The following is a 25,543-nucleotide window of genomic DNA, read 5'->3' as shown; positions in this document are numbered from 1 at the left end:
GTCTGGTTGAGAGGCAGCAACTGGGGGCCACCCCAGGTAAGTCCCTGAGGAATGAGGGTTTGAATCCGCCCCCCAACTTGGCCATGAAGCTCCCTGGGGGGTGACCTTGGGGGAAAAGACACACTGGATCTCTGGGTCCAGCCTACCTCGCAGGGTTGTCGTTGGTGGGCGCCCGCCCTGTGGAACTCCCTCCCCCCAGATGTCAAAGAGAACCACAACTACCAGACTTTTAGAAGACATCTGAAGGCAGCCCTGTTTAGGGAAGCTTTTAATGTTTAATAGGTTATTGTATTTTAGTGTTTTGTTGGAAGCCGCCCAGAGTAGCTGGGGGGACCCAGCCAGATGGGCGGGTATTAATAATAAATTATTATTATTATTATTATTATTATTATTATTATTATTATTATTAAATGGGGGCAGGGAGAGAAGGGAGCACAAGGCACCGTGGAGAGAAAAATGATTGAATATAAATGCAATAATAATAATAATAATGCAGTAATAAATAAAAAGGGGGTGATTCTCAAAGCCCACCCCCCTCCAGTTGCTTGCAATTTCACTGCGTGGAGGCAAATAGTTGTTTTTTTTATTTTAATAATAATAATAATAATAATAATAATAATAATAATAATAATAATAATAATAAACTTTTATTCATATCCCGCCCTCCCCAGCCGAAGCCGGGCTCAGGGCGGCTGACAACAATAAAATAATGGCCGTGTTGCTACTGTGAATATATAGCAAAATACGGTAGAAGAATAAAAACAACAACCCAGCAATAATAACACAAGGAAACTGACTTCAAAAAAGGTTTTTAATGTAAATACGTAGCAAAGCGCACTAGAACAATTACACAAAACCACTAATAAGAACACAACAAGGAAATTTGACTTTTTCTGCAGGTCCCTTCTGATTCTCCCTGCTGCTTTGCAAAGAGAGGAAGGGCGCGCGCGCGCTCCTGAGCGCGCTCCTCTCCCTCCCTCCGTCTGGAGAACCCAGGCGTCCGAGGAGGAGGAGGAGGAGGAGCTGCTCCCTCCCTCCCTCCCTCCCGCCCTCCTCTCGCGAGATCTCCCAGCCATGTTGCAGCGGAGGGGCTTGTAAACAGAAGGCAGCCCAGGGGAGACCACCCGGCGCGCGACCCCCCGCGAGCCCCGCCACCCGGGGAAGGTCAGTGACCTGCGAGGGGGGAGGAGCCTCCCCCTCCCTCCTCTCCCGGACGCCTGGGTCCCCTGCAAGGAGGTGGGCGAGAGGCAGGCGCCTCCTGCCCGGACTCCTGGGTCCCCAAGGCGGGGGGGGAGGGTCGCGTCTGCGCCCCCAGGGTCGAGGGTTGGGGTGGAGCAGCCGTGGGTGGGTGGGGGCAGCCCTCTTGGCACCCTGGGGCGCCCTTCCTGGTGGGGGTGGGGGAGCGCCCTGTTTCTAGGGGTGTGCCCTGCGCCCCACGGTCCAGGATTGGGGGGCACCCCTTTGGGCTGGGTGGGGGCGCCCTAGGGCGCTTTTCCTGGCGCTGGGAGGGCGCAGGGGGCAGGGAGGAGTCTCCTTTGATGGTGGGTGTGCCGGGCAGAGATGGGGGGCAGCTTGGGGTCTCCCTCCCCCCCAAAATGGGGAAACTGGGCAGGATCCGGGGTGAATATTTTGCTCCCCTCGTTTGACTTCGCTCCCTCCTCCAGATTTGGGGTGCCCTGCCCCCGTGAGGGTGTACCCCCCAGTCTGAAAAGTCCAGGGCATAAATGGGGGGCATTTGCCCCCTGGCACAACCTATCTTGGCCAGAGCCTCTTTCTTGTACCCGGTGCTCAAAATCTTGTTCCCCCCACTTTGGGCGCTGCTGTGCAGCCTGAGGGTCAGCATCAGAGCGTTGGAAGGGACCCCCAGTGGTCATCTACTCCAACCCCCTGCAATGCCGGAATCTCAGCTGTGGGTTGTGGAGTCGTGGAGTTGGAAGGGACCCCCAGTGGTCATCCAGTCCAACCCGCTGCCGTGCGGCGACCCCCGGTTGGGTGAGCCGGGGGCCTGACCCTGCCAACTCCATCTCTTCCTCTCTGGGATTGGAGTTTGGCAAAGTAGGGCAGGTCTCTGCCCCGAGCCGTTTGCAATTCAACAGCAGGAAACAGACAGGAAAATAATGTGTTTGTTTTGGTTCTCCGGGATCCAAGCCCCAGAGGAAGGCAGGGAGGGGCAGAGGAAAGGTTTTCTCCCCCTCCTGTAACACTCCATCCAATGCTGGAAGGTTCAGGGTGGATAAAACCGGGTTCAAAAGCTCCCAGCCGCATTTTGCTACTGGTTTGGCTCCGGTTGTGTCAATGTGGAGATTTCTGGGCACCAGGTTGGCGACCCCAGTTCAAAAAGCTCCGCCTTAGTCCAGAGTTAATAGCAAGTCCATTTCCGCCCTGTGCCTTTCTCCTCCTTGCAAACTGGCACAAGGGAATTGTTGTGAGAGCGAGCAATGGAGTTGAGATCGTAGGGTCCTGGAAGGGTCTAGTCCAACCCCGCGCCAAAGAGGCATTCTGTTTTTGGGGGACGGGGCAGGCAAATGTGGAGGACTCCCTGGTCCTGAATGGGGCAACTGTGCCCCTGAAGGACCTGTTGCGCAGCCTGGGAGTCATTCTGGACTCACAGCTGTCCATGGAGGCACAGGTCAGTTCTGTGTCCAGGGCAGCTGTCTCCCAGCTCCATCTGGTACACAGGATGAGACCCTCCCTGCCCACAGACTCTCTAGCCAGAGTGGTGCATGCTCTGGTTATGTCCCGCTTGGACTACTGCAATGCGCTCCATGTGGGGCTACCTTTGAAGGTGACCCGGAAACTGCAATTAATCCAGAATGCGGCAGCTAGACTGGTGACTGGGAGTGGCCACCGGGACCACATAACACCGGTCCTGAGAGATCTGCATTGGCTCCCAGTACGTTTCCGAGCACAATTCAAAGTGTTGGTGCTGACCTTGAAAGCCCTAAACGGCCTCAAAGGCCCAGTAGACCTGAAGGAGCATCTTCACTTCCATCATTCTGCCCAGACACTGAGGTCCAGCTCCGAGAGCCTTCTGGCGGTTCCCTCTCTGCAAGAAGCCAAGTTACAGGGAACTGGGTAGAGGGCCTTCTCGGTGGTGGCTCCCACCCTGTGGAACACCCTCCCTCCAGATGTCAAAGAGAACAACAACTACCAGACTTTTAGAAGACATCTGAAGGCAGCCCTCTTTAGGGAAGCTTTTAATGTTTAATAGGTTATTGTATTTTAGTGTTTTGTTGGAAGCCGCCCAGAGTGGCCTGGGAAACCTAGGAAATAATAATAATAATTATTATTATTCCATTGTGGCAAACGCAGTGTTAGAAACTAGCCAGGGGCCAGGCGCGTTTTGCAACTGGCAAGGGTCCAATGGCAAACACACGGAGATCTCTGGATGCTGGGGAAAGCAAAATGTGACTTTGAGCAGGAAATATATTTCTTGCAGCTTGAACCGATTTAATTGTGCAGCGTTTGATGTTTTATTGTGTTGCCAACTGCTTTGAGGTTTGGCTCTTTAAAATATACTCCCAGGCGTCCGGCGCCTTCCCCAGGTCGTCCCTAGAAAGACCTTGCGAGATAGGCCAAGAGGCTGACTCCAAGGTCACCCGACGGAGCGGGGATTCGAACCCAGATCTCCCAGGTCCCAGCCCGACACTCTAACCACTACACCCCACTGCCATCCTAGATTCCTCCTGCTATGGGGCAGCTCTATAAAAATTCGGTAACTAAATACGGGGAAAGCAAAATGTCCCTTCGAGCAGGATCCAAAATATTTTTTTCTGGAAACTTGAATTGGTTTTATTCCGGTTTGATGTGTCGTAAACGGCTTTGAGGTGAGATATAAAACAGTATAGAAATGAAACGATTGATGAGGACGGTAAATCTCACGGCCAGAAAAAGGCACTTTCCTTATTATTGGATTTATTTTCTCCCTGACTCAGGGAACCTTGCAGCTAAAACAGAAACAGCTGAAAACATTGGGGGGGGGAGCAATCATTAAAGAAGAATTATACATGATCTGCTTATTATAGAATTATACTAGATCTGCTAAGAACAGACAGGCTATTGTTATGTTATCGGCCTTTTCTGAAAGCAGTCGGCTCCCCAAAGTCTTCTCGGTGGCGGAATCTCCTTCCGTGGAGGCTTCTTAATCAGGAATTCCTTGGCTGCAATTTCTGCATGGCAGGGTCTGGGGTTGGGCTAGATGACCCACAGGTGTCCCTTTCTGTGCTCGTAATTCTACAAGAACCTAGGTTTCTCTTTGGAGAATAATTTTTCTGGTTCTTCCCCTGCCGGCGGAAGGACAGCCAGGAGGGAGCCGGTCTGGCTTCTCTAGGCAGGGAGTTCCAAAGTTCTCTGGAGAAGCCACCACCGAGAAGGCCATGCCTTGTGCCCAACCAACCAACCAGGTCTTCGAGGGAGGCAGGACCTCCAGCCCAAAAGTATCCAAACCCAAGGAGGGAATATGGCCTTTCAGACAACCTGGACCTAAGCCGTGTCAAGCTTTATAGGGGTGAAAGATTCCGGTTTGGCACGGGGTTGGTCTGGATGACCCTGAGGGTCCCTTCGAACGATGATTCTGTCCAGAAACAGAACAGCAGCCAGCGGCTCTCTTCTGGCAAGGGGGTGGCATATGTGCCCTATAGCCAGCCCCAGTCAGCAGTCTGCCTGCGGCAACTTGGGTCAGCTGAGGTTTCCAAGCACTTTTCAGAGGCAGCCCCAGGAGCGGCGCATTGCAGTAGCCTAGGCTTTGCGCAACTAAGGTGTTCCTTGCTGTGGACAGCTCTGCCGACGTGCCGAATGGGTGTAAATGCACCCCCGCGCCTCCAATCTCCCCGACTCGACCGCCGTGGCAGCACATGGAGACTTGTGGGTTGTGCCAAAGGTGACTTTTGACGGTGGGTGGAGTGAATTGCGCATTGCGCATGGAGACGGACCCCGAAGCAAGGGAGAAAAGGCAGCGTTGCGCCTCGGGGAAGCAGGGTGCACTCGAGGGTGGTGCCTCCCGGCTGCTGCGTGCGCTGACCCCCTTATCGCCCCAGGCGCACTGATGCGCAGTGCGCAAAGGAGACATGGCGGCAGAGAAGAGCTGTCTTGGCGCCGCTTGAGGAGCTGGGATGTCGAGGTTAATGGGAGCTGGGCTTCCTAGGTAGGCTGAGTCTCCTCGCTGGCAAAAGCCGCTTCCACTGCACGTTCCTTGCGCTGCGCATTCTGAAATCCTTCCAGGAATCATGTGCCACTTGCCAGACTCTCCCCAAGAAGGAGTTTCAGCATTTGGGCTCCCACAGTGATCATGATTTAGCTGCATTTATATCCTCAAGGATAAGGACACGGGTGGCGCTGAGGGTTAAACCACAGAGCCTAGGACTTCCCGATCAGAAGGTCGGCGGTTCGAATCCCCACGACGGGGTGAGCTCCCGTTGCTCGGTCCCTGCTCCTGCCAACCTAGCAGTTCGAAGGCACCTCAAAGTGCAAGTAGATAAATAGGTACCGCTCCTGTGGGAAGGTAAACGGCATTTCCGTGCGCTGCTCTGGTTCACCAGAAGCGGCTTAGTCCTGCTGGCCACATGACCCGGAAGCTGTACACTGGTTCCCTTGGCCAGTAAAGCAAGATGAGCGCCGCAACCCCAGGGTCGGTCACGACTGGACCTAATGGTCAGGGGTCCCTTTTCCTTTACTTATATCCTCAAGGATATAAGTGCGTTGTTCTCTCCACAACCACCTTGCGAGGGAGGCTCGTCTGAGAGGCAGCGGCTGGCCTCCCGGGTCACACTCAGGGAGCATCATGGCGTACCAGGGGGTAGGATTTGAACCCAGGTCTCAACTGAGTTGTAGCCTGACACCCTCACCACTGCTCCACGCTGCCTCTCAAGGACTTTGCTGTGTGGTGAGAAGGTGAACTTGGGCTGAAGAGCATGGATAGGCAACCTAAGGCCAGAGGGCCGGATCCAGCCCAATCGCCTTCTCAATCTGGCCCTCAGACGGTCCAGGAATCAGCGTGTTTTTACATGAGTAGAACGTGCACTTTTATTTAAAATAATAATAATACCAATAATAATAATTTATTATTTATACCCCACCCATCTGGCTGGGCTTCCCCAGCCACTCTGGGCGGCTTCCAACCACATATTAAAATACAGTGATACATCAGACATTAAAAGCTTCCCTAAACATACATATCTGGGTTATTTATGGGGCATAGGAATTCGTTCACCCCCCCCCCCGAAAAATAATATAGTCTGGCCCCCCACAGAGTCTCAGGGACAGTGGACCGGACCCTTGCTGAAAAAGTTTGCTGACCCCTGATGAAGAGGGACGTATTGGGCAGGTTCCTTCCAGAGGGCACAGGGTTCAGAGAAGTGTAGCGCGGAAAGGGACCCCCAGGAGTCATCCATCCCAACCCCCTGGCATGCAGGAACAGCGACGAAGGCCCCCCTGCGACGAAGGAGAGCCCAGCACCTTTCCAGGGAGCTCTTACCCTCGGGAAGTTGTTGTTGTTGTTGTTGTTGTTGTTGTTTTTGTTGTTGTGCCCCCCACATGACTTAGCTGGAATCTCCTCTCTTTCCATTTGAAGTCCTGGGTTCGGGTCCTGCCCTCCGGACCAGCAGTGGGTGCCAAGCTTGCTCCCTCTTCCCTGTGGCCTCCAATCCCGACTCCTTTGCCCTTGGGGGGTTTGGCTCTGGCGGATCCGTCCCAGAAGTGGCCACACGGACTTTGCTCTGTGGGGTGGGAGGGACAAACTGGGTGGACCAGCCCCCTGCTGAAAAAGTTTGCTGACCCCTGAACTAAAGGATCCTGGAAAGACGGCCACCCAAACTCTGCTTAAAAATTTCCAAGGGAGGTTCCAGGGTCATAGGATGGAAGAGTGGTCAGGGATCCCTGGCGGTCATCTAGCCCAACCCCCTAGCTCTGCTTGGAAAGGAGAGTCTGCCATCTTTGGAGAGGGTCCTTTTGACTGTCTCCACCAGAGACTTCCTAAAGCGAATGGTTCTCCTCCCCTGCAAGAATCCTGTAGCCTCGGGCTGGCGCCTGGTTGTTCCCATTTTACAGAAGGGGAACACTGAGGTTGGGATGCTGATCCCACGCCTGTTCCACATCCAGGACCTGCTCATGGTCTCCCCACAGCGCTGCAGCCCCTCCAGCTACCAGACCCTCCGCTCTAACCCACCAAGGCAGTGCCGCCTAGTGGTTAGAGAGCCAGGCTGGGGGTTCAAATCTGCCCCATTTTGGCCCTGAAGCTCCCTGAGGGTGACCTTGGGGCCCAAGTCCCTGCCTCTCAGCCTCGCTCACCTTGCAGGCCCCCATTTCAGATCCTTAATTGATACTGCTGCCCCATAGCAGGAGAACTCTAGGAAGGCAATGTGGTGCAGTGGTTAGAGCAGAGTTTCCCAAACTTTGGGTCTGTTTTTGGACTACAGTTCCCATCATCCCTCACTGCCGGTCCTGCCAGCTAGGGGAGGATGGGAGTTGCCGTCCAAAAACAGACCCAACTTTGGGAAACACTGGGTTGGAGTGTCAGACTAGGACCTGGGAGTTCAGGGTTCGAATCCTGATCCAGCCTGTTCTCCACATCCTCTTCCAGATGGTGGGGGGCGGCAGGCACTCTGGACATGGTCAGAGGCCATGTCCAGAGGCTGCCTGGGCCTGCTCCTTCCTTTTTTTAAAAAAAAATAAATCTTAAAATTCATTTTTAGGTTTAACAAGTAGCGTCCCAAATAAGTCATCATAGGATTCTCTGAATCCCTGGACCCAATTTTTTAGAATCCTGCCCATGTTTTTAATTGTTTGCCGTGTTCTTTTAGGTAACTTACAAATTCCCCCCCTTCTTTATCTAATTTATTATACATTTGATCTCTGATCTTCCCGGTCGTTTTCGCCACAGCCCATCATCTTTGTCCGCCATTCTGTTCTCGTAAAGTCCTTTTATCTACTTCCGCTTACTATGTCAGCGAACGTAAAAACAGCCGTTTCTGCTCCCTTTGGGATATCCGGACCCAGAATTCCTAATAAAAAACGCTTCTGGTTTTCTCACAAAAGTTCTTTTAAACTTTCCCTGCTCCTTCCCTTGACTCTCCTGCGATGCTGCTTCTGTTTGCCCTAGGAGTCGCTGGTCTGCCCGCCTGCCTGCCAGGCGCCATGATTCGAACCCAGAACCCGCTCCCGGCGGCGTTCCTGGTCCTACCGGTTTTCCTTCTCCTGGAGCTGCCGGCTGCCCAGGGCTACATTCACGCGGTGAGTCTCCCCTTCCCCACGGAAAGCCCTAGGGGGGTCCCGCTCCAAATTCCCCAAAAGTGTGTTTCCCCAGACTTACCCAACTCTTTTTTTTCTTTCCGTCTCCCCGGAAAACAGATGTCAGATCACAATTCCAGCATGGAGTTCAACGACCTGCCGGCCCTCTTTGGGGAGCCCCTGCCGCACGAGGGGCTCGTGGTGAGTCTCCCCGAAAAACGGGTGCCCCACAACCCGCCAGAAATCAATATTTTCTGCGCGGTCCTGTGGAACTCCCTGCCTCATGACAGCCCTGAACTCTTTTCAGGAGACTCTTCCCAGATTTATAATAATAATAATAATAATAATAATAATAATAATAATAATAATTATTTATACCCTGCCCTCCCCAGCTAAAGCCAGGCTCAGGGCGGCTAACAAGCAATAATAAAAACAAGTTGTTGTTTTGTTATTATTATTATTATTATTATTATTAGGATTTATATACCGCCCTATACACAGGGGTCTCTGAACGCTGTGTTTCTTAGTTCATAGCTGGTTTTAATTTCCCGGGTGTTTTGAACATTTGGGGTCTTTTACCTATAGTTTAATTGTTTTTTTAAATAATATTTTGAGGGACTTTTTTGGGGGGGGGCAGTCAAGCGACAGATGAAAATGTCAAGGAAATCAGAAGAAGTACCAACATTGAAATATAATTTTTTTTGAAACGATTAGCAAAAATGACGGCAATGCAATCTGATCGAAATCTCCAACAGGGATTGAAATGTGTAGAAGAATACATGCCCGAAAGATGCTCAGAACGAGAATTTATTGATACGTATAGACTGATTTCACAAAGTTAAGCTAAGCAGATACATAAGATCGAACGTTTAATTATTAAGATACAAAACGACAATCTCAGTAATAAAGTGACAAAATAATAACAAGGAAGTCAGGAAGAAATAAGAAATGGATAAACGTCGGTACATAACGAAATGTGAAAATTTACAAATATAATGTATATGTATCGATATGTAAAGATTTCATGTATGTATTGCAACATTAATAATAATTTAGTGCCAAAAAAAAAAAAGGTTAAGGAAATAATGAAATAACCAAATTTGGAGGAGCTGTTAAATGAATAACCTTTTTTTTTAAAAAAAAGGGGGTGGGGAAAAAATGTTAAGGAAAGAATTAAATAACCGAATTTTTGAGGAGCAGTTAAATGTATTATTATTATTATTATTATTATTATTATTATTATTATTATTATTATTATTTAATGGGGTGGTTAAGTAAATAGAGAGATGCCTTTTGTGAAATGATTCAATAAGACAGCAGGAATAACCGGATTTGCAGGAGCTGTTAAATGAATAACCTTTTTTTTAAAAAAGGGGGTGGGAAAAAATAAAATAAAAAATGTTAAGGAAATAATTAAGTAACCGAATTTTTGAGGAGCCGTTAAATGTATTATTATTATTATTATTATTATTATTATTATTATTATTATGTAATGGGGTGGTTAAGTAAATAGAGAGATGCCTTTTGTGAAATGATTAAATAAGACAGCAGGGGAAGGGGCTGTAATTCTGGTCGGATCCTGCCAGCCTCTGGCGCCTTTGTCCCTGACACTCTGGGGCAGAACTTGTGCCCGGTCCTTGAGGTCAGGGGGGGCACCAGGCTGACCCTTCTCTCCCCCCCCCCATATATCTCATTTCCAGGGCTTTCTGGTGGAAGCCAAGCCGGCCAACGCCTGCCAGGCCATCGAAGACGCCCCGGTTCTCTCCAACGGCACTGTCTTCATCGCCCTCATCCGGAGGAACGACTGCAGCTTCGACCTCAAGGTGACCAAGGGGGGGGGGTTCAGGATGAGCCCCCTTTTTGCTCCGGAAGATTCGGGGCTGATGGAAGCGCTTTCTCGCGCAGTTAGACAGTGGAACTCCCTGCCACAAGAGGGGACCAACCTTGTCCAAATAGCCTTTTCCTCTACGGTTTCCCCTGCTTAGGGAAGTTTTTAATGTTTTAATTCTGTTTTTAGTGTCTTCTTTGGGAGCCGCCCAGAGCGGCTGGGGAAACCCAACCAGAGGGGTGGGGTAGAAATCATAAAGTTATTAATATTATGATTATTATTGAAATAAACAACGATCTGATTGTTAGAGGACATCTGAAGGCAGCCCTATTTAGGGAAGTTTTTTTATGTTTGATGTTTTATGCTGTTTTTAGTGTTCTGTTGGAAGCCGCCCAGAGGGGTGGGGTATAAATAATAAAATTATTATTATTATTATTGAACTAAACAACAATCTGACTTTTAGAAGACATCTGAAGGCAGCCCTGTTTAGGGAAGTTTTTGATGTTTGATTGTATTTTTAATATTCTGTTGGAAGCCATCCAGAGTGGCTGGGGAAACCCAGCCAGAGGGGTGGGGTATAAACAATATAATAATAATAATAATAATAATAATAATAATAATAATAATAATTGCAACGAGCAATTTTTGTGGAGGTGAATCAGGACGGCCGCACAGAGGCAGCCAGTGCTTTTGAGTATGTGCTCACCGAAAACCGCAGGAGGGGGGATTTGGTCTTGGGTTCGAATCCTGGGTTTCCTTTCCTGGGCGCCTCGTTGGCCCCTGTGAGAACCGGAGGCTGGACCCTGATGTTCCCTCGGTCCGGAGGGCTCTTTGGGCCCCTGGAATAGACGGGCCCCTTTTGCCCGATCCGCCAGATCCTCCTGGCGATGAGCTCAGCCTCTTCTGCCCCTCTTTGCCCCTTCCCCGGGACGTGTGTTGTGGGCCGGCTGGGAAAACAGCACCCTCTGAGCATGCGCAGAGTGCTTTTCAGACTTTGACGTCCTCCTCTTCCTCCCGCAGGTATTCCACGCCCAGAAGGCCGGCTTCCTGGCCGCCATCGTCCACAATGTGGGTTCGGACAAACTCCTCAACATGGTCTGGGACAGCGGTGAGCTCTTTCTGGGGGGCAGATAACGCACCCCCTTTTCCGGCACCCCTTTCCCAGGGGCTCCCGGTTGACTCCCCCCTTTCTCTTCCGCCCCCCAGAGGAACTACGCAAGCTGGTCACCATCCCCTCCGTCTTCATCGGGGAGACGGCCGCTAGACTCCTTCGCGACTCCTTCACCTACGAGAAAGGGTAGGAGCTATGGGGCAGCGGCTGAGGGGCGGGGGGGGGACCTCATTTATCGGCGCACCGAAATTCACGGCACTGGGCGGGGGGGGGTCAAAGAGGGTGCCTGAACTGCCCCCCAAGCGCCCCCACTGCCCCCCAGTTTAGGGCTTGTGGTCAAAGGATTGTGGAGTTACAAGGGAACCCCAAAGGTCATCCATCTCAACCCCCCAAAAATATTTTATTTTAAAATAATTCAACATTAATACAAACATATTACGAATATACAAACATACATTTTATACAATCCTTAAAAATATTCATACATACCCACACTCAATCCCTTTATCTACTCAATTGCAATTTCTTTCCACTTCTATTACTTTCTTTCACACACTTTCAAACCAATTTTCTGCTTCTTTTTCTGTTACACATTGTTACCCATCTTATTTAGTATTTCACTATTTATAACGGAACTTGTTTATTCTAATAGGAGTTCTGATTTTTCAATATGGTTTTGCAAGTATCCTTTAAACACCTTGTCTACCTTCTCTTTTGAGATCCTTCCAATTTCTCCCATTATTTTGGATATATTGTAATACTCCAATAATTTGGCAAGCCACTCTGTTTTTATCAGTATAATACCACTTTTCCAATTTTTCGCAATCAGTAGCCTTGTGGCTCCTGTTGCGTATAAATATAATGTCTTTAGGCTTCCTGGTGTTATTCCCAATAGAAAACCTTCTGGTGTTTTCCTAAATGAATATCTGAACATTTTTTTCATTTCATTGTACATTGTTTCCCAAAATTGATGTTTAAACAGTTCCACCATATATGCATCATAGTACCTTTTCCAGTGTTGCGATGCAATGCCAATTCGGGTATCAATGCAGGAAAAGAGACGGAAGGGAAAGGGAAGTTTTAAAATCGTGACTCTGTAAGACGCCAGGGATGAAAATACGTCTATAACCCCGTATACCGTATTTACACAAATCGAACACACCCTCGAATCGAATGCGCGACTCGGTTTTCAAAACCTTGAACCCCAAAAAGCAGGGTGGATTTGATTTAAATCAAACCGATTTAAATCACGATTTAAATCACTAGTCAGTAAGACTTGATTTATTTTTATTTTTTTTACAGGAAGATTCATTCTTGCTGGTATAATCTTAATGTTTACAAACCAGATCAAGGTTTCATTTTTGGAATAATGAATTTTCAGTGTCGTTTTTACAGTTATATAAAAAAATGACTGATTTGGTTGTACTATTGGAAATACATAGACAGAGAATTATGAAATTATGGTGAGGCTTAGTAAGTTAACTAGGTTTGGACAACTTTTCTGCTGTTCTTTATTGGAAGGAGAAAAATAATCGTTTCCTTAATAGCAATTTTTAAAAATTATTTAACTAAAACAATAATAATATAGCACATGTTTGTTAACTGATGTGGTTAAACTATTTTATTTTTTTTAAGTTTAGACTGAGTTTCAGCACACATGAAGAACTCAAATCCTTATTTCCTCATCAATAGCCCTTGAACTATAATGTAACTTAAATAGAAAACTGCCGTTAGAAAGATTTTTCCTCCAAAAGTATTTTATTTTTTGAACCCCCAAAAGTGTTTGCTGGTGAATGTAAACGTGCCCTCAAATTTTATTGTGCACCCTAATATTCACAACATAACTCAGCCCCAAAAGGTGTGCGTTACATTTCAGTAAATACAGTAAATGGATCACGTTGCTCAGTTTGCTGTGCGACTGCGTTTGGGCTGCTGTGTCTAATAATAATAATAATAATAATAATAATAATAATAATAATAATAATAATATATTATTTATACCCTGCCCATCTGGCTGAGCTTCCCTAGCCACTCTGGGCAGATTCCAAGATTCCAAGAAAATATTAAAATACCATAATAAGAAGGTAAAGGGACCCCTGACCATTAGGTCCAGTCGTGGCCGACTCTGGGGTTGCAGCGCTCATCTCGCTTTACTGGCCGAGGGAGCCGGCGTACAGCTTCCGGGTCATGTGGCCAGCAGGACTAAGCCGCTTCTGGCGAACCAGAGCAGCGCACGGAAACGCCGTTTACCTTCCCGCCGGAGTGGTACCGATTTATCTACTTGCACTTTGAGGTGCTTTCGAACTGCTAGGTTGGCAGGAGCAGGGACTGAGCAACGGGAGCTCACCCCGTCATTGCGGGGATTTGAACCGCCGACCTTCTGATCGGCAAGCCCAAGGCTCTGTGGTTTAACCCACAGCGCCACCCGCGTCCCTCAAAATACCGTAATGCATCAAACATTAAAAGCTTCCCTAAATAGGGCTGCCTTCAGATGTCTTCTAAAAGTCTGGCAGTTCTTGTTCTCTTTGACATCTGGAGGGAGGGCGTTCCACAGGGCGGCTGCCACCACCAAGAAGGCCCTCCGCCTGGTTCCCTGTAACTTCACTTCTCGCACGGAGGGAACCGCCAGAAGGCCCTTGGGAGAGGGACCCCGGTGTCCGGGGTGGAGATGCTCCTTCAGGTCTACTGGTCCTTTGAGGCTGTTTAGGGCTTTCAAGGTCAGCACCAACACTCTGAATTGTGCTCGGAAACGTCCTGGGAGCCAATGTAGGTCTTTCAAGACTGGTGTTATGTGGTCTCGGCTGCCGCTCCCAGTCCCCAGTCTGGCTGCCGCATTCTGGATTAGTTGTAGTTTCCGGGTTACCTTCAAAGGTAGACCCACATAGAGTCCAGGTGGGAGATAACCAGAGCATGCACCACTCTGGAGAGACAGTCCGCAGGCAGGGAGGGTCTCATCCTGCGTACCAGATGGAGCTGCCCTGGACACAGAATTGACCTGCGCCTCCATGGACAGCGGTGAGTCCAAAATGACTCCCAGGCTGCGCACCTGGTCCTTCAGGGGCACAGTTGCCCCATTCAGGACCAGGGAGTCCTCCACACCTGCCCACCCCGTCCCCCAAAACAGACCTTCTGTCTTGTCAGGATTCAACCTCAATCCATTAACCGTCATACATCCTCCATCTGCCTCCAGACACTCACACAGGACCTTCACTGGTTCCGATTTGAAAGAGAGGTAGAGCTGGGTATCATCCACAGAGAGGTTGAGAAAAGGACCCCCAAAAGTATTGAGGGGCTAGAAAGACTCCCCTGGGCTTGAGGCTTTTAGTTTGGAGAAAAGGACAGACATGATGGGAATTTTATTTCTAGTCGTGGGCAGAAATTGTGGACATCTCAGGAAGCTGAATTTTGGGGAGATTCAGGACGGATAAGATAAACCCCTTCTTTAGGCAGTTAATCTGTGGAACTCCCTGCCACTGGGGCCAGCGATGGGCCACCAAGCAGTGGCTGGGGAAACTCAGCCAGATGGGTGGGGTATAATTTGTTTTTAAATTTATTGGAAGTTTTATTTACAACATAACACCCCCAATACAGAAATCCACCCTCATTAAACATGAATATAACAGACAATAAGCAAACAACCAAATAAAAGACTTCCTTTATCCTGTACCCGGCCTCCTTATTTACTTCTTATAAGCTTTTTTTCTTTATGAATAATTATTAAGATTTTTCTAATTATAACTTAAATATCCGCAAAGTCTGCTGCAGACATTAATCGAAACAAGTCCAGGTGTGTATTTTAGGCTGCTGTTTTGTGAAGTATTCTCTGCATTTCCCCCATGCTTTTTGAAACTCTGATTGCGCTAATTGCAATTAGTGGTCTCTAATTGCCTCTGTTAATCTAGCCAATTCAATATACTCTAACCGTTTGTCTGGGTGGGGTATAAATAATAAATTATTATTATTATTATTATTATTATTATCATCATCATCATCATCATCATCATCATTATCATTATTACCTGGATGGCTTTAAAAGAGGATTAGAAAAATTCACGGCGGAGGAGAGGGCAAGCGATGGCTACTAGCCCAGGGTGGCTGTGTTTTGCCGCCGCAGCCAGATGCTACCAAATCCCAGTTGCTGAAAAATGTTGGTCTTGTGTTCGAATCCTGATTTGGGGCTTCCCTTTAGGGCAGGCACCCCCAAACTCGGCCCTCCAGGTTTTTTGGGACTACAACTCCCATCATCCCTAGCTAACAGGACCAGTGGTCAGGGATGATGGGAGTTGTAGTCCCACAACATCTGGAGGGCCGGAGTTTGCCTATGCCTGGGTTAGGGGCACCTGATTGGCTGCTGTGGGAACAGGAGGCTGGACTAGGTGGGCCTGATCCTGCAGATACTCTTTATGTTTTTTACGTTCTTCCTAACTGCAAACTGTCCAGCAGGTGGCATTTTACAACCATAAAAGGGCCAAGTTTCCCTTTATTTATTTATTTTTTTGAATATATCGTTGTTGATTTAAAATACTATCATAAAAATGCATTACAAATAGTTACAAGAAAATTTCCCACGGAAATGAAAAGGGAATAACAAGAATAAAAGTAAAAAGCCAAGAAGAATCAACATTAAAATAAAAGAATATCGGTTGTATTCTCATAATCTTGACTGATTAAGTCTTCTAGAACAAAAACGTCCAATCATTCTCGTTGTACTTTTTTCTAATATCTTGAGTTTATCGCACAGTTTATTTTATAGCTTTTTCTGCCTATTTAATTTGGGGCAATTAAGATGTTAAATGTGAAATAAACCTTGTGAAGGGAGGAGTGTTAAGGAATATAGAAGCATACATATGGTTGATGTGAATACGTTATTATGGAATATTATTGAATATGTATACTATTGAATATTCTATATTATTGAATATTGTATACCCAATGTATCAAATGCCTGGGGGGGGGGCGTTCACTGTTTGTGTTTTGGTGGTTGGTAAAAAATAAAATATATTTTAAAAAGAACAAAAGGGGAAAAAATTCAATTTTATCTTCCGCACCTTCCTTGGCGCTCGAAGTGCCCAAGGGGGTGAAACAGATGTCTGATGGCATTTCCCCTTCTTATTGACTCTGAATTGATTTCAGAATGAATTGATTTCTGAATGTATTTCAATGAATTGATTGCGATTTTATGTAAACCGTGTTATTTTTACTGTTGTTAGCCGCTCTGAGCCCGGCTTTGGCTGGGGAGGGCGGGATATAAATAAATAAATATTATTATTATTATTTTATTTTGCACCCCAGATTCTGAGCCAAGGCTGAGATCTTTGGGGTTTCTGATTCCGCTCTCTCTTCTCCTCCTCCTCCTCCGCAGAGGCCAAGTGGTCCTGATCCCAGAATACATTTTCCCCCTGGGCTATTACCTGATCCCTTTCACGGGCGTCGTGGGAATTGTCATGGCCGTGATGTGCACCATTTTGGTGAGTGAGTGTGCGAGGAAACGGGGGGGGCGGGAATGGATGGACGGACATGGAAATGGCGGAAATGACCGGCAGAATCCGAGACCAGGGAGAAGAGTCGATGGAAGAAGATTGGAAAAAATTTAAAGTATATTTACAGAAATACTGCAAAATTAATGAATGTTAGAAGTATATTGGAATGAAGTTATATGGTTTTAGCAGAAGGGTTATTAAGAATCATATGAACATTAAGTGTTCATGTGTTAAATTGGGAAATTGAAAGTTAAATTATGATAAATTACAGACTAAATTGAAGAAGAGGGAAAGGATTTGTTGAACCAGATAATTTGAACCAGAATACAAAAAAGGGAGGTGTGAGGAAGTCGAGGAAATAAGCTAATGAAAGATCTGGATACAAAAATTTGGATTTGTGTTTTTGTATTTTTTTTCTTATGTTACATTGTTGTATTGTATTTTTTCTTTTCTTTATTCTTTTTGTTGTTGATGTATTGTTTGTTGAATTTGTGTATTGTTTTTCTTTTACTGTTTTTCTTTTATAAGTATAAAATATTTAATAATTTATTTTTTTTAAAAAAAAGGACACCTCAATAGTTTTGGCTCCCGGGGTTCCTCTTCCTGAAAGATTCTGGGAGTCAGATCCCTCCCCCAGGTGCTCCCTTGGTCGAGCTAGGATTATAATACTTCAGAATTTTTGGGAGTTCTACCCCCTTTTTAAAAACATTTGGTCATTTAAGCTTTATGATTTTTCTAATTCCTTCTGAGGAAACCGAATAGTTCAGTGAAACGAGGTTTTAGCCGGCATCCCATTAAGGCTTTGTTTAATTTCTTCCTTAAGCTTTTTGATTCTTATTATTTAGTTTATTTCCATACGATAATATTTCTAGCCGATTACTTCTCGTTTCAGGGATTTTCACGGCATTTCCTTTTTGTGCAATTTCTTGGTTCCGTCACTGTCTTTTTTTCTTTTGGTCAGCCCCCCGGCTTGAGGGCCGGAGTTCTGGGCACCCCAGTTTGGGAAGGAGATTGGCAAGCCGGAAGGTGGGCTGAGAGATTGACAGATGTCTGGGAAATGAGCCTGATGAGGAACGGTTGAAGGAGCCAGGGATGTTCAGCCTGGAAACGAGGAGACTATAGGGTAGCCACCTTCCAAGATCTCAGTGACAATGGAAGAGGGAGCAAGCTTGTTTTTCCTCCTGCTCTGGAGGGTAGGACTCGAACCCGTGGCTTCGAGTGCCCAGAAAGGAGATTCTGATTAAACTGTCGGAAAAACTTTTCTGACAGTCAGAGCTGTTCAGCAGTGGAGTTGTGAACTCTCCTCCCTTGGAGGTTTTTAAGCAGAGCTTAGATGCCTTGGATGCTTGAGTTGAGATTCCTGCATTGGATGCAGCGGGTTGGGCTGGATGACCACTGGGGGTCCCCTTCAGACTCCACGATTCTGTGATTCTAGAGATTCTTTTCCACGAATGTATTGGGATAAAAAAAAGGAGTTTTGTGCCTAAAATGAGGGGTGTGCAATATCAGTACCCCCCCCCCGCTAAGGACTCCTTGAAGCACAGAATCGTAGATTGGGAAGGGACCCCCAGAGGTCATCCAGCCCAACCTCGTGCCGTGCAAGAAGAGCTGATCACAAATCCCATTTCTCCCTGCGGAGCAGATTGTGCGCTGCATCCAGCACCGGAAGAGGATGCGGAGGAACCGGCTGTCGAAGGAGCAGCTGAAGAAAGTCCCCGTCCACAAGTACAAGAAAGGTAAGGTGGGGGGGTCCCTGGGGGAGGGTGGGCTGCCGCCTGGGAGGGGGCTGCTGGACGGATCCGGGCGAGGAGGAAGCTTCCTGGAGTAGCAGCCTTTCCCCCCCAAGCTGGGGCCGGCTGGCGGGAGGTGTAGTCGAAAACGTCCTGATCGGCATACAAAGAGTTGGAAGGGACACCGGGGGGTCATCTATCCCAACCCCCTTCAATGCAGGAATTGAATCACAGCTGGGGTGATGGAGGGAGAGGGCAGGTGTCCCCAGGCAGGTGGGGAGCAGACTCTGGCAATGGCACCTCTGCACACCCAGAAGCAGCAGCGAAATTCGTTTTCCAGTTCACCTGCGGAACTCCCTGCCACAGGAGGGGCCACTGAACTGAATGGCTTTGAAAGAGGATTGGGCCAATGCATGAAAAGGCTATCGGTGGCCATGGGGCTACTCTCTGCCACAGCAGCGAACGCTTCTGAAGGCCAGTTGCTGGAAGCAGAGAGGAGAGGGCTTGTCTTGTGTTCGAATCCTGATCGCCGCCTTGCCTTGGATCTCAGACAGCTCCCTAGAGGGGGTGGCGCTGACCCAGCTGGATGGAGGGAGGAGCAGGAGAAAGGGATATGTGGGGGGAAAGGGGCTTGGAAAAGTCTAGGTCACAGGCATGGCCAACCTTGGCCCTCCAGCTATTTGGGGACTACAATTCCCATCATCTCTGACCACTGTATGCTAGGGATGATGGGAGTTGTAGTCCCAAAACAGGTGGAGGGCCAAGGTTGGCCATGCCTGGTCTAGGACATGGGTAGGCAACCTAAGTCCCGGGGGTCGGATCCGGCCCAATCGCCTTCTCAATCCGGTCCGCGGACGGTCCGAGAATCAGGGTGTTTTTACACGAGTAGAAGGTGCCCTTTTATTTAAAATGCATCTCTGGGTTATTTGTGGGGCATAGGAATTAGTTCATTTATTTTATTCTTCAAAATCTAGTCCGGCCCCCCATAAGGTCTGAGGGCCTGTGGACCGGCCCCCTGCTGAAGTTTGCTGACCCCTGGAGTAGGAGGAGCAGGGATTTGTCCACAGGAATGTGTGTGTGTGTGTGTGTGTGTGTGTGTGTGTGTCTTTGTGTGTGTGTGTGTGTGTGTGTGTGTCTTTGTGTCTTGTTTTTTTTTTGTGTGTGTGTGTGTGTGTGTGTCTTTGTGTCTGTGTTTGTGTGTGTGTGTGTGTCTGGGTTTTTTGTGCGTGTGTCTCCGTGTGTGTGTGTGTGTGTGCGTCTTTGTGTCTGTGTCTGTCTGTGTTTGTGTGTGTCTTCGTGTCTGGTTGTTTTTGTGTGTGTGTGTGTCTCTTTGTGTCTGTTTTTGTGTGTGTGTGTCTCTTTGTGTCTGTTTTTGTGTGTCTGTGTTTTGTGTGTGTGTATGTGTCTTTGTGTCCACGTGTGTGTCTGTGTGTGTGTGTCTTCGTGTCTGTGTTTTGTGTGTGTGTGTTTGTGTCTGTGTTTGGTTTTTTGTGTGTGTGTGCTTGTGTGTGTTTTTCTGTGCTTGTGTGTGTGTGTGTGTGTGTGTGTGTGTGTCCCTGCAGTGCCCCCTTTCCCCGCCAGAGGGCGCCCTGTCACCCCTCCTCTCCCCCCTCTTCCCGCCAAAGATCTGTATCTTCCTTCCCCTTTCAGGGCCAAAGGGGAGGGGGGGCGGGGAGGGGCCGCGCTGCAACAGCCTTGACTGCGCTGCAACCCACACCTTGGGGTTTTTTCCGTTCTCTCTCTCTGCTTTTCTTGCGAAAGGGGAAAGGAAGGCCTTTGCCTTTTCACCTCCTTTCCAGCCCAGAATCCTAAGGACTGGAAGCGGACCCCCAGGGGTCATCCAGCCCAACCCCGGGCACTGCAGCCGTCCAACCCGATTCTCCTCTTTAACATCTTGCCTTTCAGGCAGCAGAAAAGCAGCAATTAATTTTGACAGGGAGAATGTTTGACTCCTCCAGCATTTTGAACACACAAATGTGTGTGTGTGGACCCCGGAGAGCGGCTGCCGGCCATTGGCAGCGTTGCTGAGTGGGTAGGAGGCCGCTTCTTGGGTTCCTATGCCGAGCCGTCCCGCCTGGCCTGGGGGGCGCGGGGTTTTCAGCCTCAGCCTCCTTTTGGGCGCAGGGGCAGGGGTGCGAATCGCGCTCTTCTGGCACTTGCAAGGAAATGGTCAGGAGAGGAACCCAGGCGTCCGGGTAGCCAGAGAGCCCCCGACATGAACCCTGGGAAGGGGGCAACTGTAGAGACTTGCCCCCAAATGGGGATGACTTCCCCCTTTGTATGCAGGGGGTTGGGCTGAGGGTCCCTGGCTTAGCTCCGCACTTCTGCGCTTCTGTCCTCATTAGGGACTAGCTGCTTGCAAGGTCCCAATCGGCTCCAGAGAAGGAGAGTCTCCCTCATTCTCCTTCCTTTCTAAGCAGAGGTTGGGTGAGAGAATCCGAGAACCGTCGAGTCGGAAGGGACCCCGGGGGTCATCCAGACCAACCCCAGGGATTTTGCAGCTGGGATTCCTGCATTGCAGGAGCCGGGGTTGGGCTGGATGACCTTTGGGGGCAAATTCACGGAAGGAAAATCAGGCGATTGGAGGCAATTGTGAGAAGCAAGCCGTGTATCCGCGTCAGTCCTGCATTCAAATCCTGCCTTTGCGGTTGGAGCCTGTGAGAACGGGATGTGAGATCCCTGCATTGCAAGGGTCTGGGGTTGGGCTGGATGACCTTTGGGGGCAAATCCACAGAGGGAAAATCAAGCTATTGGAGGCGATTGTGAGAAGCAAGCCGTGCTTCCGCGCCTGTCCTGCGTTCGAATCCCGCCTTCGCAGTCGGCGCCTGTGAGAACGGGATGCTAGCGAGGCCGGGGCCCTGATCCGGCGGGCCTCTTGCAGCCTCCCCGCCCCTTTCCTCTCCTCGGTCTCCCGCCCGGCTTTGGCCAAGGCTGAGTCAGAGCGGGAGGGAGAGGCCGTCGGCCGACCGGCTGCCGTTTGCCTTATAAGGCCCGGCAGAGACTTTTGCAGGCTTCAGCTGAGCAGCGGCAGCAGCCGGGCTCTGACCGCTTCCCTTCCCTGACGCCGCTGCTGCGAGGGAGGCTGCTTCCTGTTTTCACAGGGTTGTTGCAGGGGAAAGAGAGAGAGGCCCATGCACAACTTGAGGGGGGGGGGTAGAGGAGCCCCCCACCCGCCCCAGAGCAAGCTGCAAGGAATCCAGGGTGGAATAGGAAGGGACCCCAAAAGGTCATCCATCCCAACCCGCCTGCAATGCGCAAGGAATCCATGGTGGAATAGGAAGGGACCCCAAAGGTCATCCATCCCAACCCGCCTGCAATGCGCAAGGAATCCCTGGTGGAATAGGAAAGTACCCCCAAAGGTCATCCATCCCAACCCGTAAGGAAGCCATGGTGGAATAGGAAGGGACCCCCAAAGGCCATCCATCCCAACCCGCCTGCAATGCGCAAGGAATCTGTGGTGGAATAGGGAGGGACCCCCAAAGGTCATCCATCCCAACCCGCCTGAAACGCTCAAAGAATCCGTGGTGGAATAGGGAGGGACCCCAGAAGGCCATCCATCCCAACCCGCCTGCAATGCGCAAGGAATCTGTGGTGGAATAGGAAGGGACCCCCAAAGGCCATCCATCCCAACCCACCTGCAACACGCAAGGAATCCGTGGTGGAATAGGGAGGGATCCCCAAAGGTCATCCATCCCAACCCGCCTGCAATGCGGGAATTGCAGCTCCAGAATCCCAGGCATGTGGAAATTCAGTACTTCCTTTTGAGATTAATAACCCCCCCCCCCACTTTTTTCTGACCCCCCCCCACTCCACCCTTCGCTGTCTCACATAGATGGTGCTGGGAGCCTCCTGCCTCTTCTGCGCTTCCTTCACCTATAGAGCTATGGATGGGACCCCCAGTGGTCATCCAGCCGAGCCCGCCAGCAATGCAGCAATTTCTGTGCCTCTAGCTTTTCCTTTCAATGGACGTCACCCACCCCACGACCTTAACAGTGGAAGGCAAGCAATTAATAATTATAACGACTAATAAGAGTAGTAATAAACAACCACAGCAGACGTTAATAAGAATTACAGCAGCGATAAATGATGATTGGTGACCAACCCCCGCAGCTAATGATTAATAAGCGAGACGACAATTAACGATGAATAATAGCATCCTGAGAATTGAGGGCTGGCGTCTTGACTGAAGTGGGGGGGCAGCAGCCTGAGCCGGACTCCCGGACGGAGGGAGCGGGTTCGAATCCCTGCGCAGGCAGAATAGCCTTGCCTGCACCCAGATAACAGATCCTGCCTTGGGTGTTTCTGAGCACGTGGAGATGGATAAGAGAGGCTGTTCGCTTTTATGGCCGGCCAGCGGTCAGGGAGGAGGGGGGGCAGGCTCCTTCGTCGGCCACGGATTTCTTCAGCATTTCCTGGGGTTGGTCTGGATGACCTCTGGGGGTCCCCTTGCAACTCCACAACCCCATGTTTCTTTGAGGATGATGAAGCTCCTCCTGATGATGTCTCCCCCCCGCCTCCTTCCCGCAGGGGACGAGTACGACGTCTGCGCCATCTGCCTGGAGGAGTACGAAGACGGGGAGCGGCTGCGAATCCTGCCCTGCTCTCACGGTAGGAGAACCCAACGACTCCAAAGGGCTCCCTTGCCAGGATGCGTCCCGTTCTGGGCGCCACGATTTGAGAAGGATAGTTTGCAAAACGGGGGGGCGATCCTTTAGCTGGAATCGGGGTTGGGCTGGATGACCTTTGGGGGTCCCTCTCAAGTCTACAACTCCTGTGACCCCGGACGGTGGAGGATTTTCCTTCCTTGGAGGCTTTTGACCGGCCTTCTTCTGGGGATTCTTGAGTTTGGCCGGCCATCTTCTGGGGATTCTTGAGTTTGGCCGGCCATCTTCTGGGGATTCTTGAATTTGGCCGGCCATCTTCTGGGGATTCTTGAGTTTGGCCGGCCTTCTTCTGGGGATTCTTGAGTTTGGCCGGCCATCTTCTGGGGATTCTTGAGTTTGGCCGGCCATCTTCTGGGGATTCTTGAATTTGGCCGGCCATCTTCTGGGGATTCTTGAGTTTGGCCGGCCTTCTTCTGGGAATTCTTGAGTTTGGCCAGCCTTCTTCTGGGGATTCTTGAGTTTGGCCAGCCTTCTTCTGGGGATTCTTGAGTTTGGCCGGCCATCTTCTGGGGATTCTTGAGTTTGGCCAGCCGTCTTATAGGGAATCCTTGAGTTTTGCACCCTTTGCGTTGCCTGCGGGTTGGTCTGGATGACCTTCGGAGTGTCCCACCCGGCGGATCCCTCAATCTCTTCTCTCTTCCCAGCCTACCACTGCAAGTGTGTGGACCCCTGGCTGACGCAAACCAAGAAGACCTGCCCCGTCTGCAAGCAGAGGGTGCTGCGCTCCCCGGACGACTCGGACTCGGAGGGCGAAGAGGGTCTCCGCGCCCCCCAGGACGAGGAAGAGGCGGGGGGCCAGGGGGGCCTTGGGGAAGAGGAGGACGAGGAGGAGGAGGAAGGAGAGGAAGGGGGAGACTCGGAGCGCACCCCCCTCCTGCGCCCCTCACCCAGCGCCGCCCTGGGGGGGCCCTCCTTCGGCAGCATGGGGCAGTCGCCCCCCTCCGCCGCCCCCCAGGACCAGACAGAAGAGTTGGGGGGCCATGGGGACCAGGATTGGGACCAGACGAAGGGCCTTCTCCCCAGGGGCCCCCTCCCAGTCTAGCGCCGTGCTGGGCATGGGGGGCGCAAGAGGGGCACCCCCCGGGTCAGGCACCCCACCCCAAAGGGAAGCCGGAAGTGGGGGGCGGCGGCTGAAAAGACCCCCCCCCACTTCGTCCCTCTTGCTTTTGACCACTGAGCTTCCACTATATATGTTAACTTTTCAGGGAGTCTGGGGGTCTTTGCAGCATTGGGGGGGGGGGCGCAGGGCAGGAGTGGGGTGGAAGGTCCGGTCCAAGACCCCTTTGGGTGTCTTTTTTTTGGGGGGGGGGACAGGATGCAAAAGCCAAGAGGGAGGCGGCAGGTATCTCCTGCCTGGTTCCTTTGCAGGGTGGGGGGCACACATCTCCCCCCCCCCCCCCCAGAGCACAAGCCCCCTTTTTCCTGTGTGTGTGTGGGGGGGGAGAGAGACCCCATAGCGGCTGAAGCAGAGCCTCCCCCTCCCCGAACTTGATGCGGGGGGGGAGTGTCCAAATTAAACACAGTATTTTTTTGTGGGGAGGGGGCCAGAAAGTCCTGTATCGTTTGGGGGGGGGCACGAGGAGCTCATGATAATGGACAGTATATAAATTTAACACATGGATGGGGAGCCCCCCCTTGCAAAGCATGCCAACCCCCCCCCCAGCACACTACAATTCCCAGAGTGAATTGGGGGTGTCCTTTGGGTATAGACCCCCCCCTCGGGATCTCCCCTGCATTGCAGCCCCCCCCCACTCCTCCCTCTTGCGATTTTGCACTTTTCTCCCCATTGTGTGCCAAGGAATTGGGGGGGGGCTTTTTGTTCTCTCTGCCCCCCTCCAAAATTAAAAAAACCCTCCTCTTGGGACTGCTGACCTTCCTAATTTTCCACACTAACTTCCAAATTTAGCATCCTATAATAATGATTATTGCAGGGGGGGGGCCTCTACCTTTTAACCCCCTTCTTCCTTCCACACCCCCCCTGGAAATTTCTGCCAGGGGGTCCGTTCCTTTGCCCCCCCCCCTTGCAATGGACAGGATACTGACCCTCTTTCTGCGTAGGAACTAACAAGCAACGGGCCTTGGGGGGCTGGGTTTTTGGGGGTGGGGGTGCTGTGGGGGGGCCATTTCTCCTCTTCCTCGCCCCCCCCCCAGCTGCTGCCTGCCAGAGTCGCTGCTGCCTAGCCTTCTCTCGATCGCCTTGAATAATTTTTACTGTAAAGGACTTTTTATTTTTCACTGTACAGTTTTATGGTGGGACGCGAAGGGGCTGCTGCTGGGGCTTTTGGCGGGGGGGGGGCAGAGTGGGGAAGGACCCCCCCCCCAGCAAAGGGCTCAGACATGCCCTGGATGCAGGGGAAAAAGGAAATCAAGACTTCCATATAATAATATTAAAAAAAGAGAGATTTAAGTCGGAATAAACGGAAGATGGTTTAAAATAAAAGTCTGCTGGGCTATTTGTGTTTGCAAAGTGGGGGGAGCGAACGGTTTTCTGCTGCCTAAGTAGGGCA

General features: G+C 50.1%; 1 protein-coding gene across 1 annotated transcript; it reads left to right on the top strand.

Annotated features, from left to right (window-relative positions):
• The first annotated feature begins 1,032 nt into the window (after positions 1-1,032).
• RNF167 (ring finger protein 167) lies at positions 1,033-25,476 on the top strand. The gene is made up of 10 exons (XM_083410582.1): positions 1,033-1,164; positions 8,096-8,226; positions 8,344-8,424; positions 9,924-10,046; positions 11,072-11,159; positions 11,258-11,348; positions 16,525-16,630; positions 18,285-18,378; positions 22,900-22,980; positions 23,681-25,476. The coding sequence occupies exons 2-10, from the start codon at positions 8,131-8,133 to the stop codon at positions 24,076-24,078; spliced, it is 1,158 nt and encodes a 385-aa protein (XP_083266708.1). The 5' UTR covers positions 1,033-1,164; positions 8,096-8,130; the 3' UTR covers positions 24,079-25,476.
• Positions 25,477-25,543: the final 67 nt, after the last annotated feature.

The sequence above is a fragment of the Podarcis tiliguerta genome (assembly GCF_965153285.1).
Source record: "Podarcis tiliguerta genome assembly, chromosome: 13".
NCBI lineage: Eukaryota > Metazoa > Chordata > Lepidosauria > Squamata > Lacertidae > Podarcis > Podarcis tiliguerta.
Note: the sequence above shows the minus strand (reverse complement) of the source record. Positions and strands in the feature narration are given on the sequence as shown.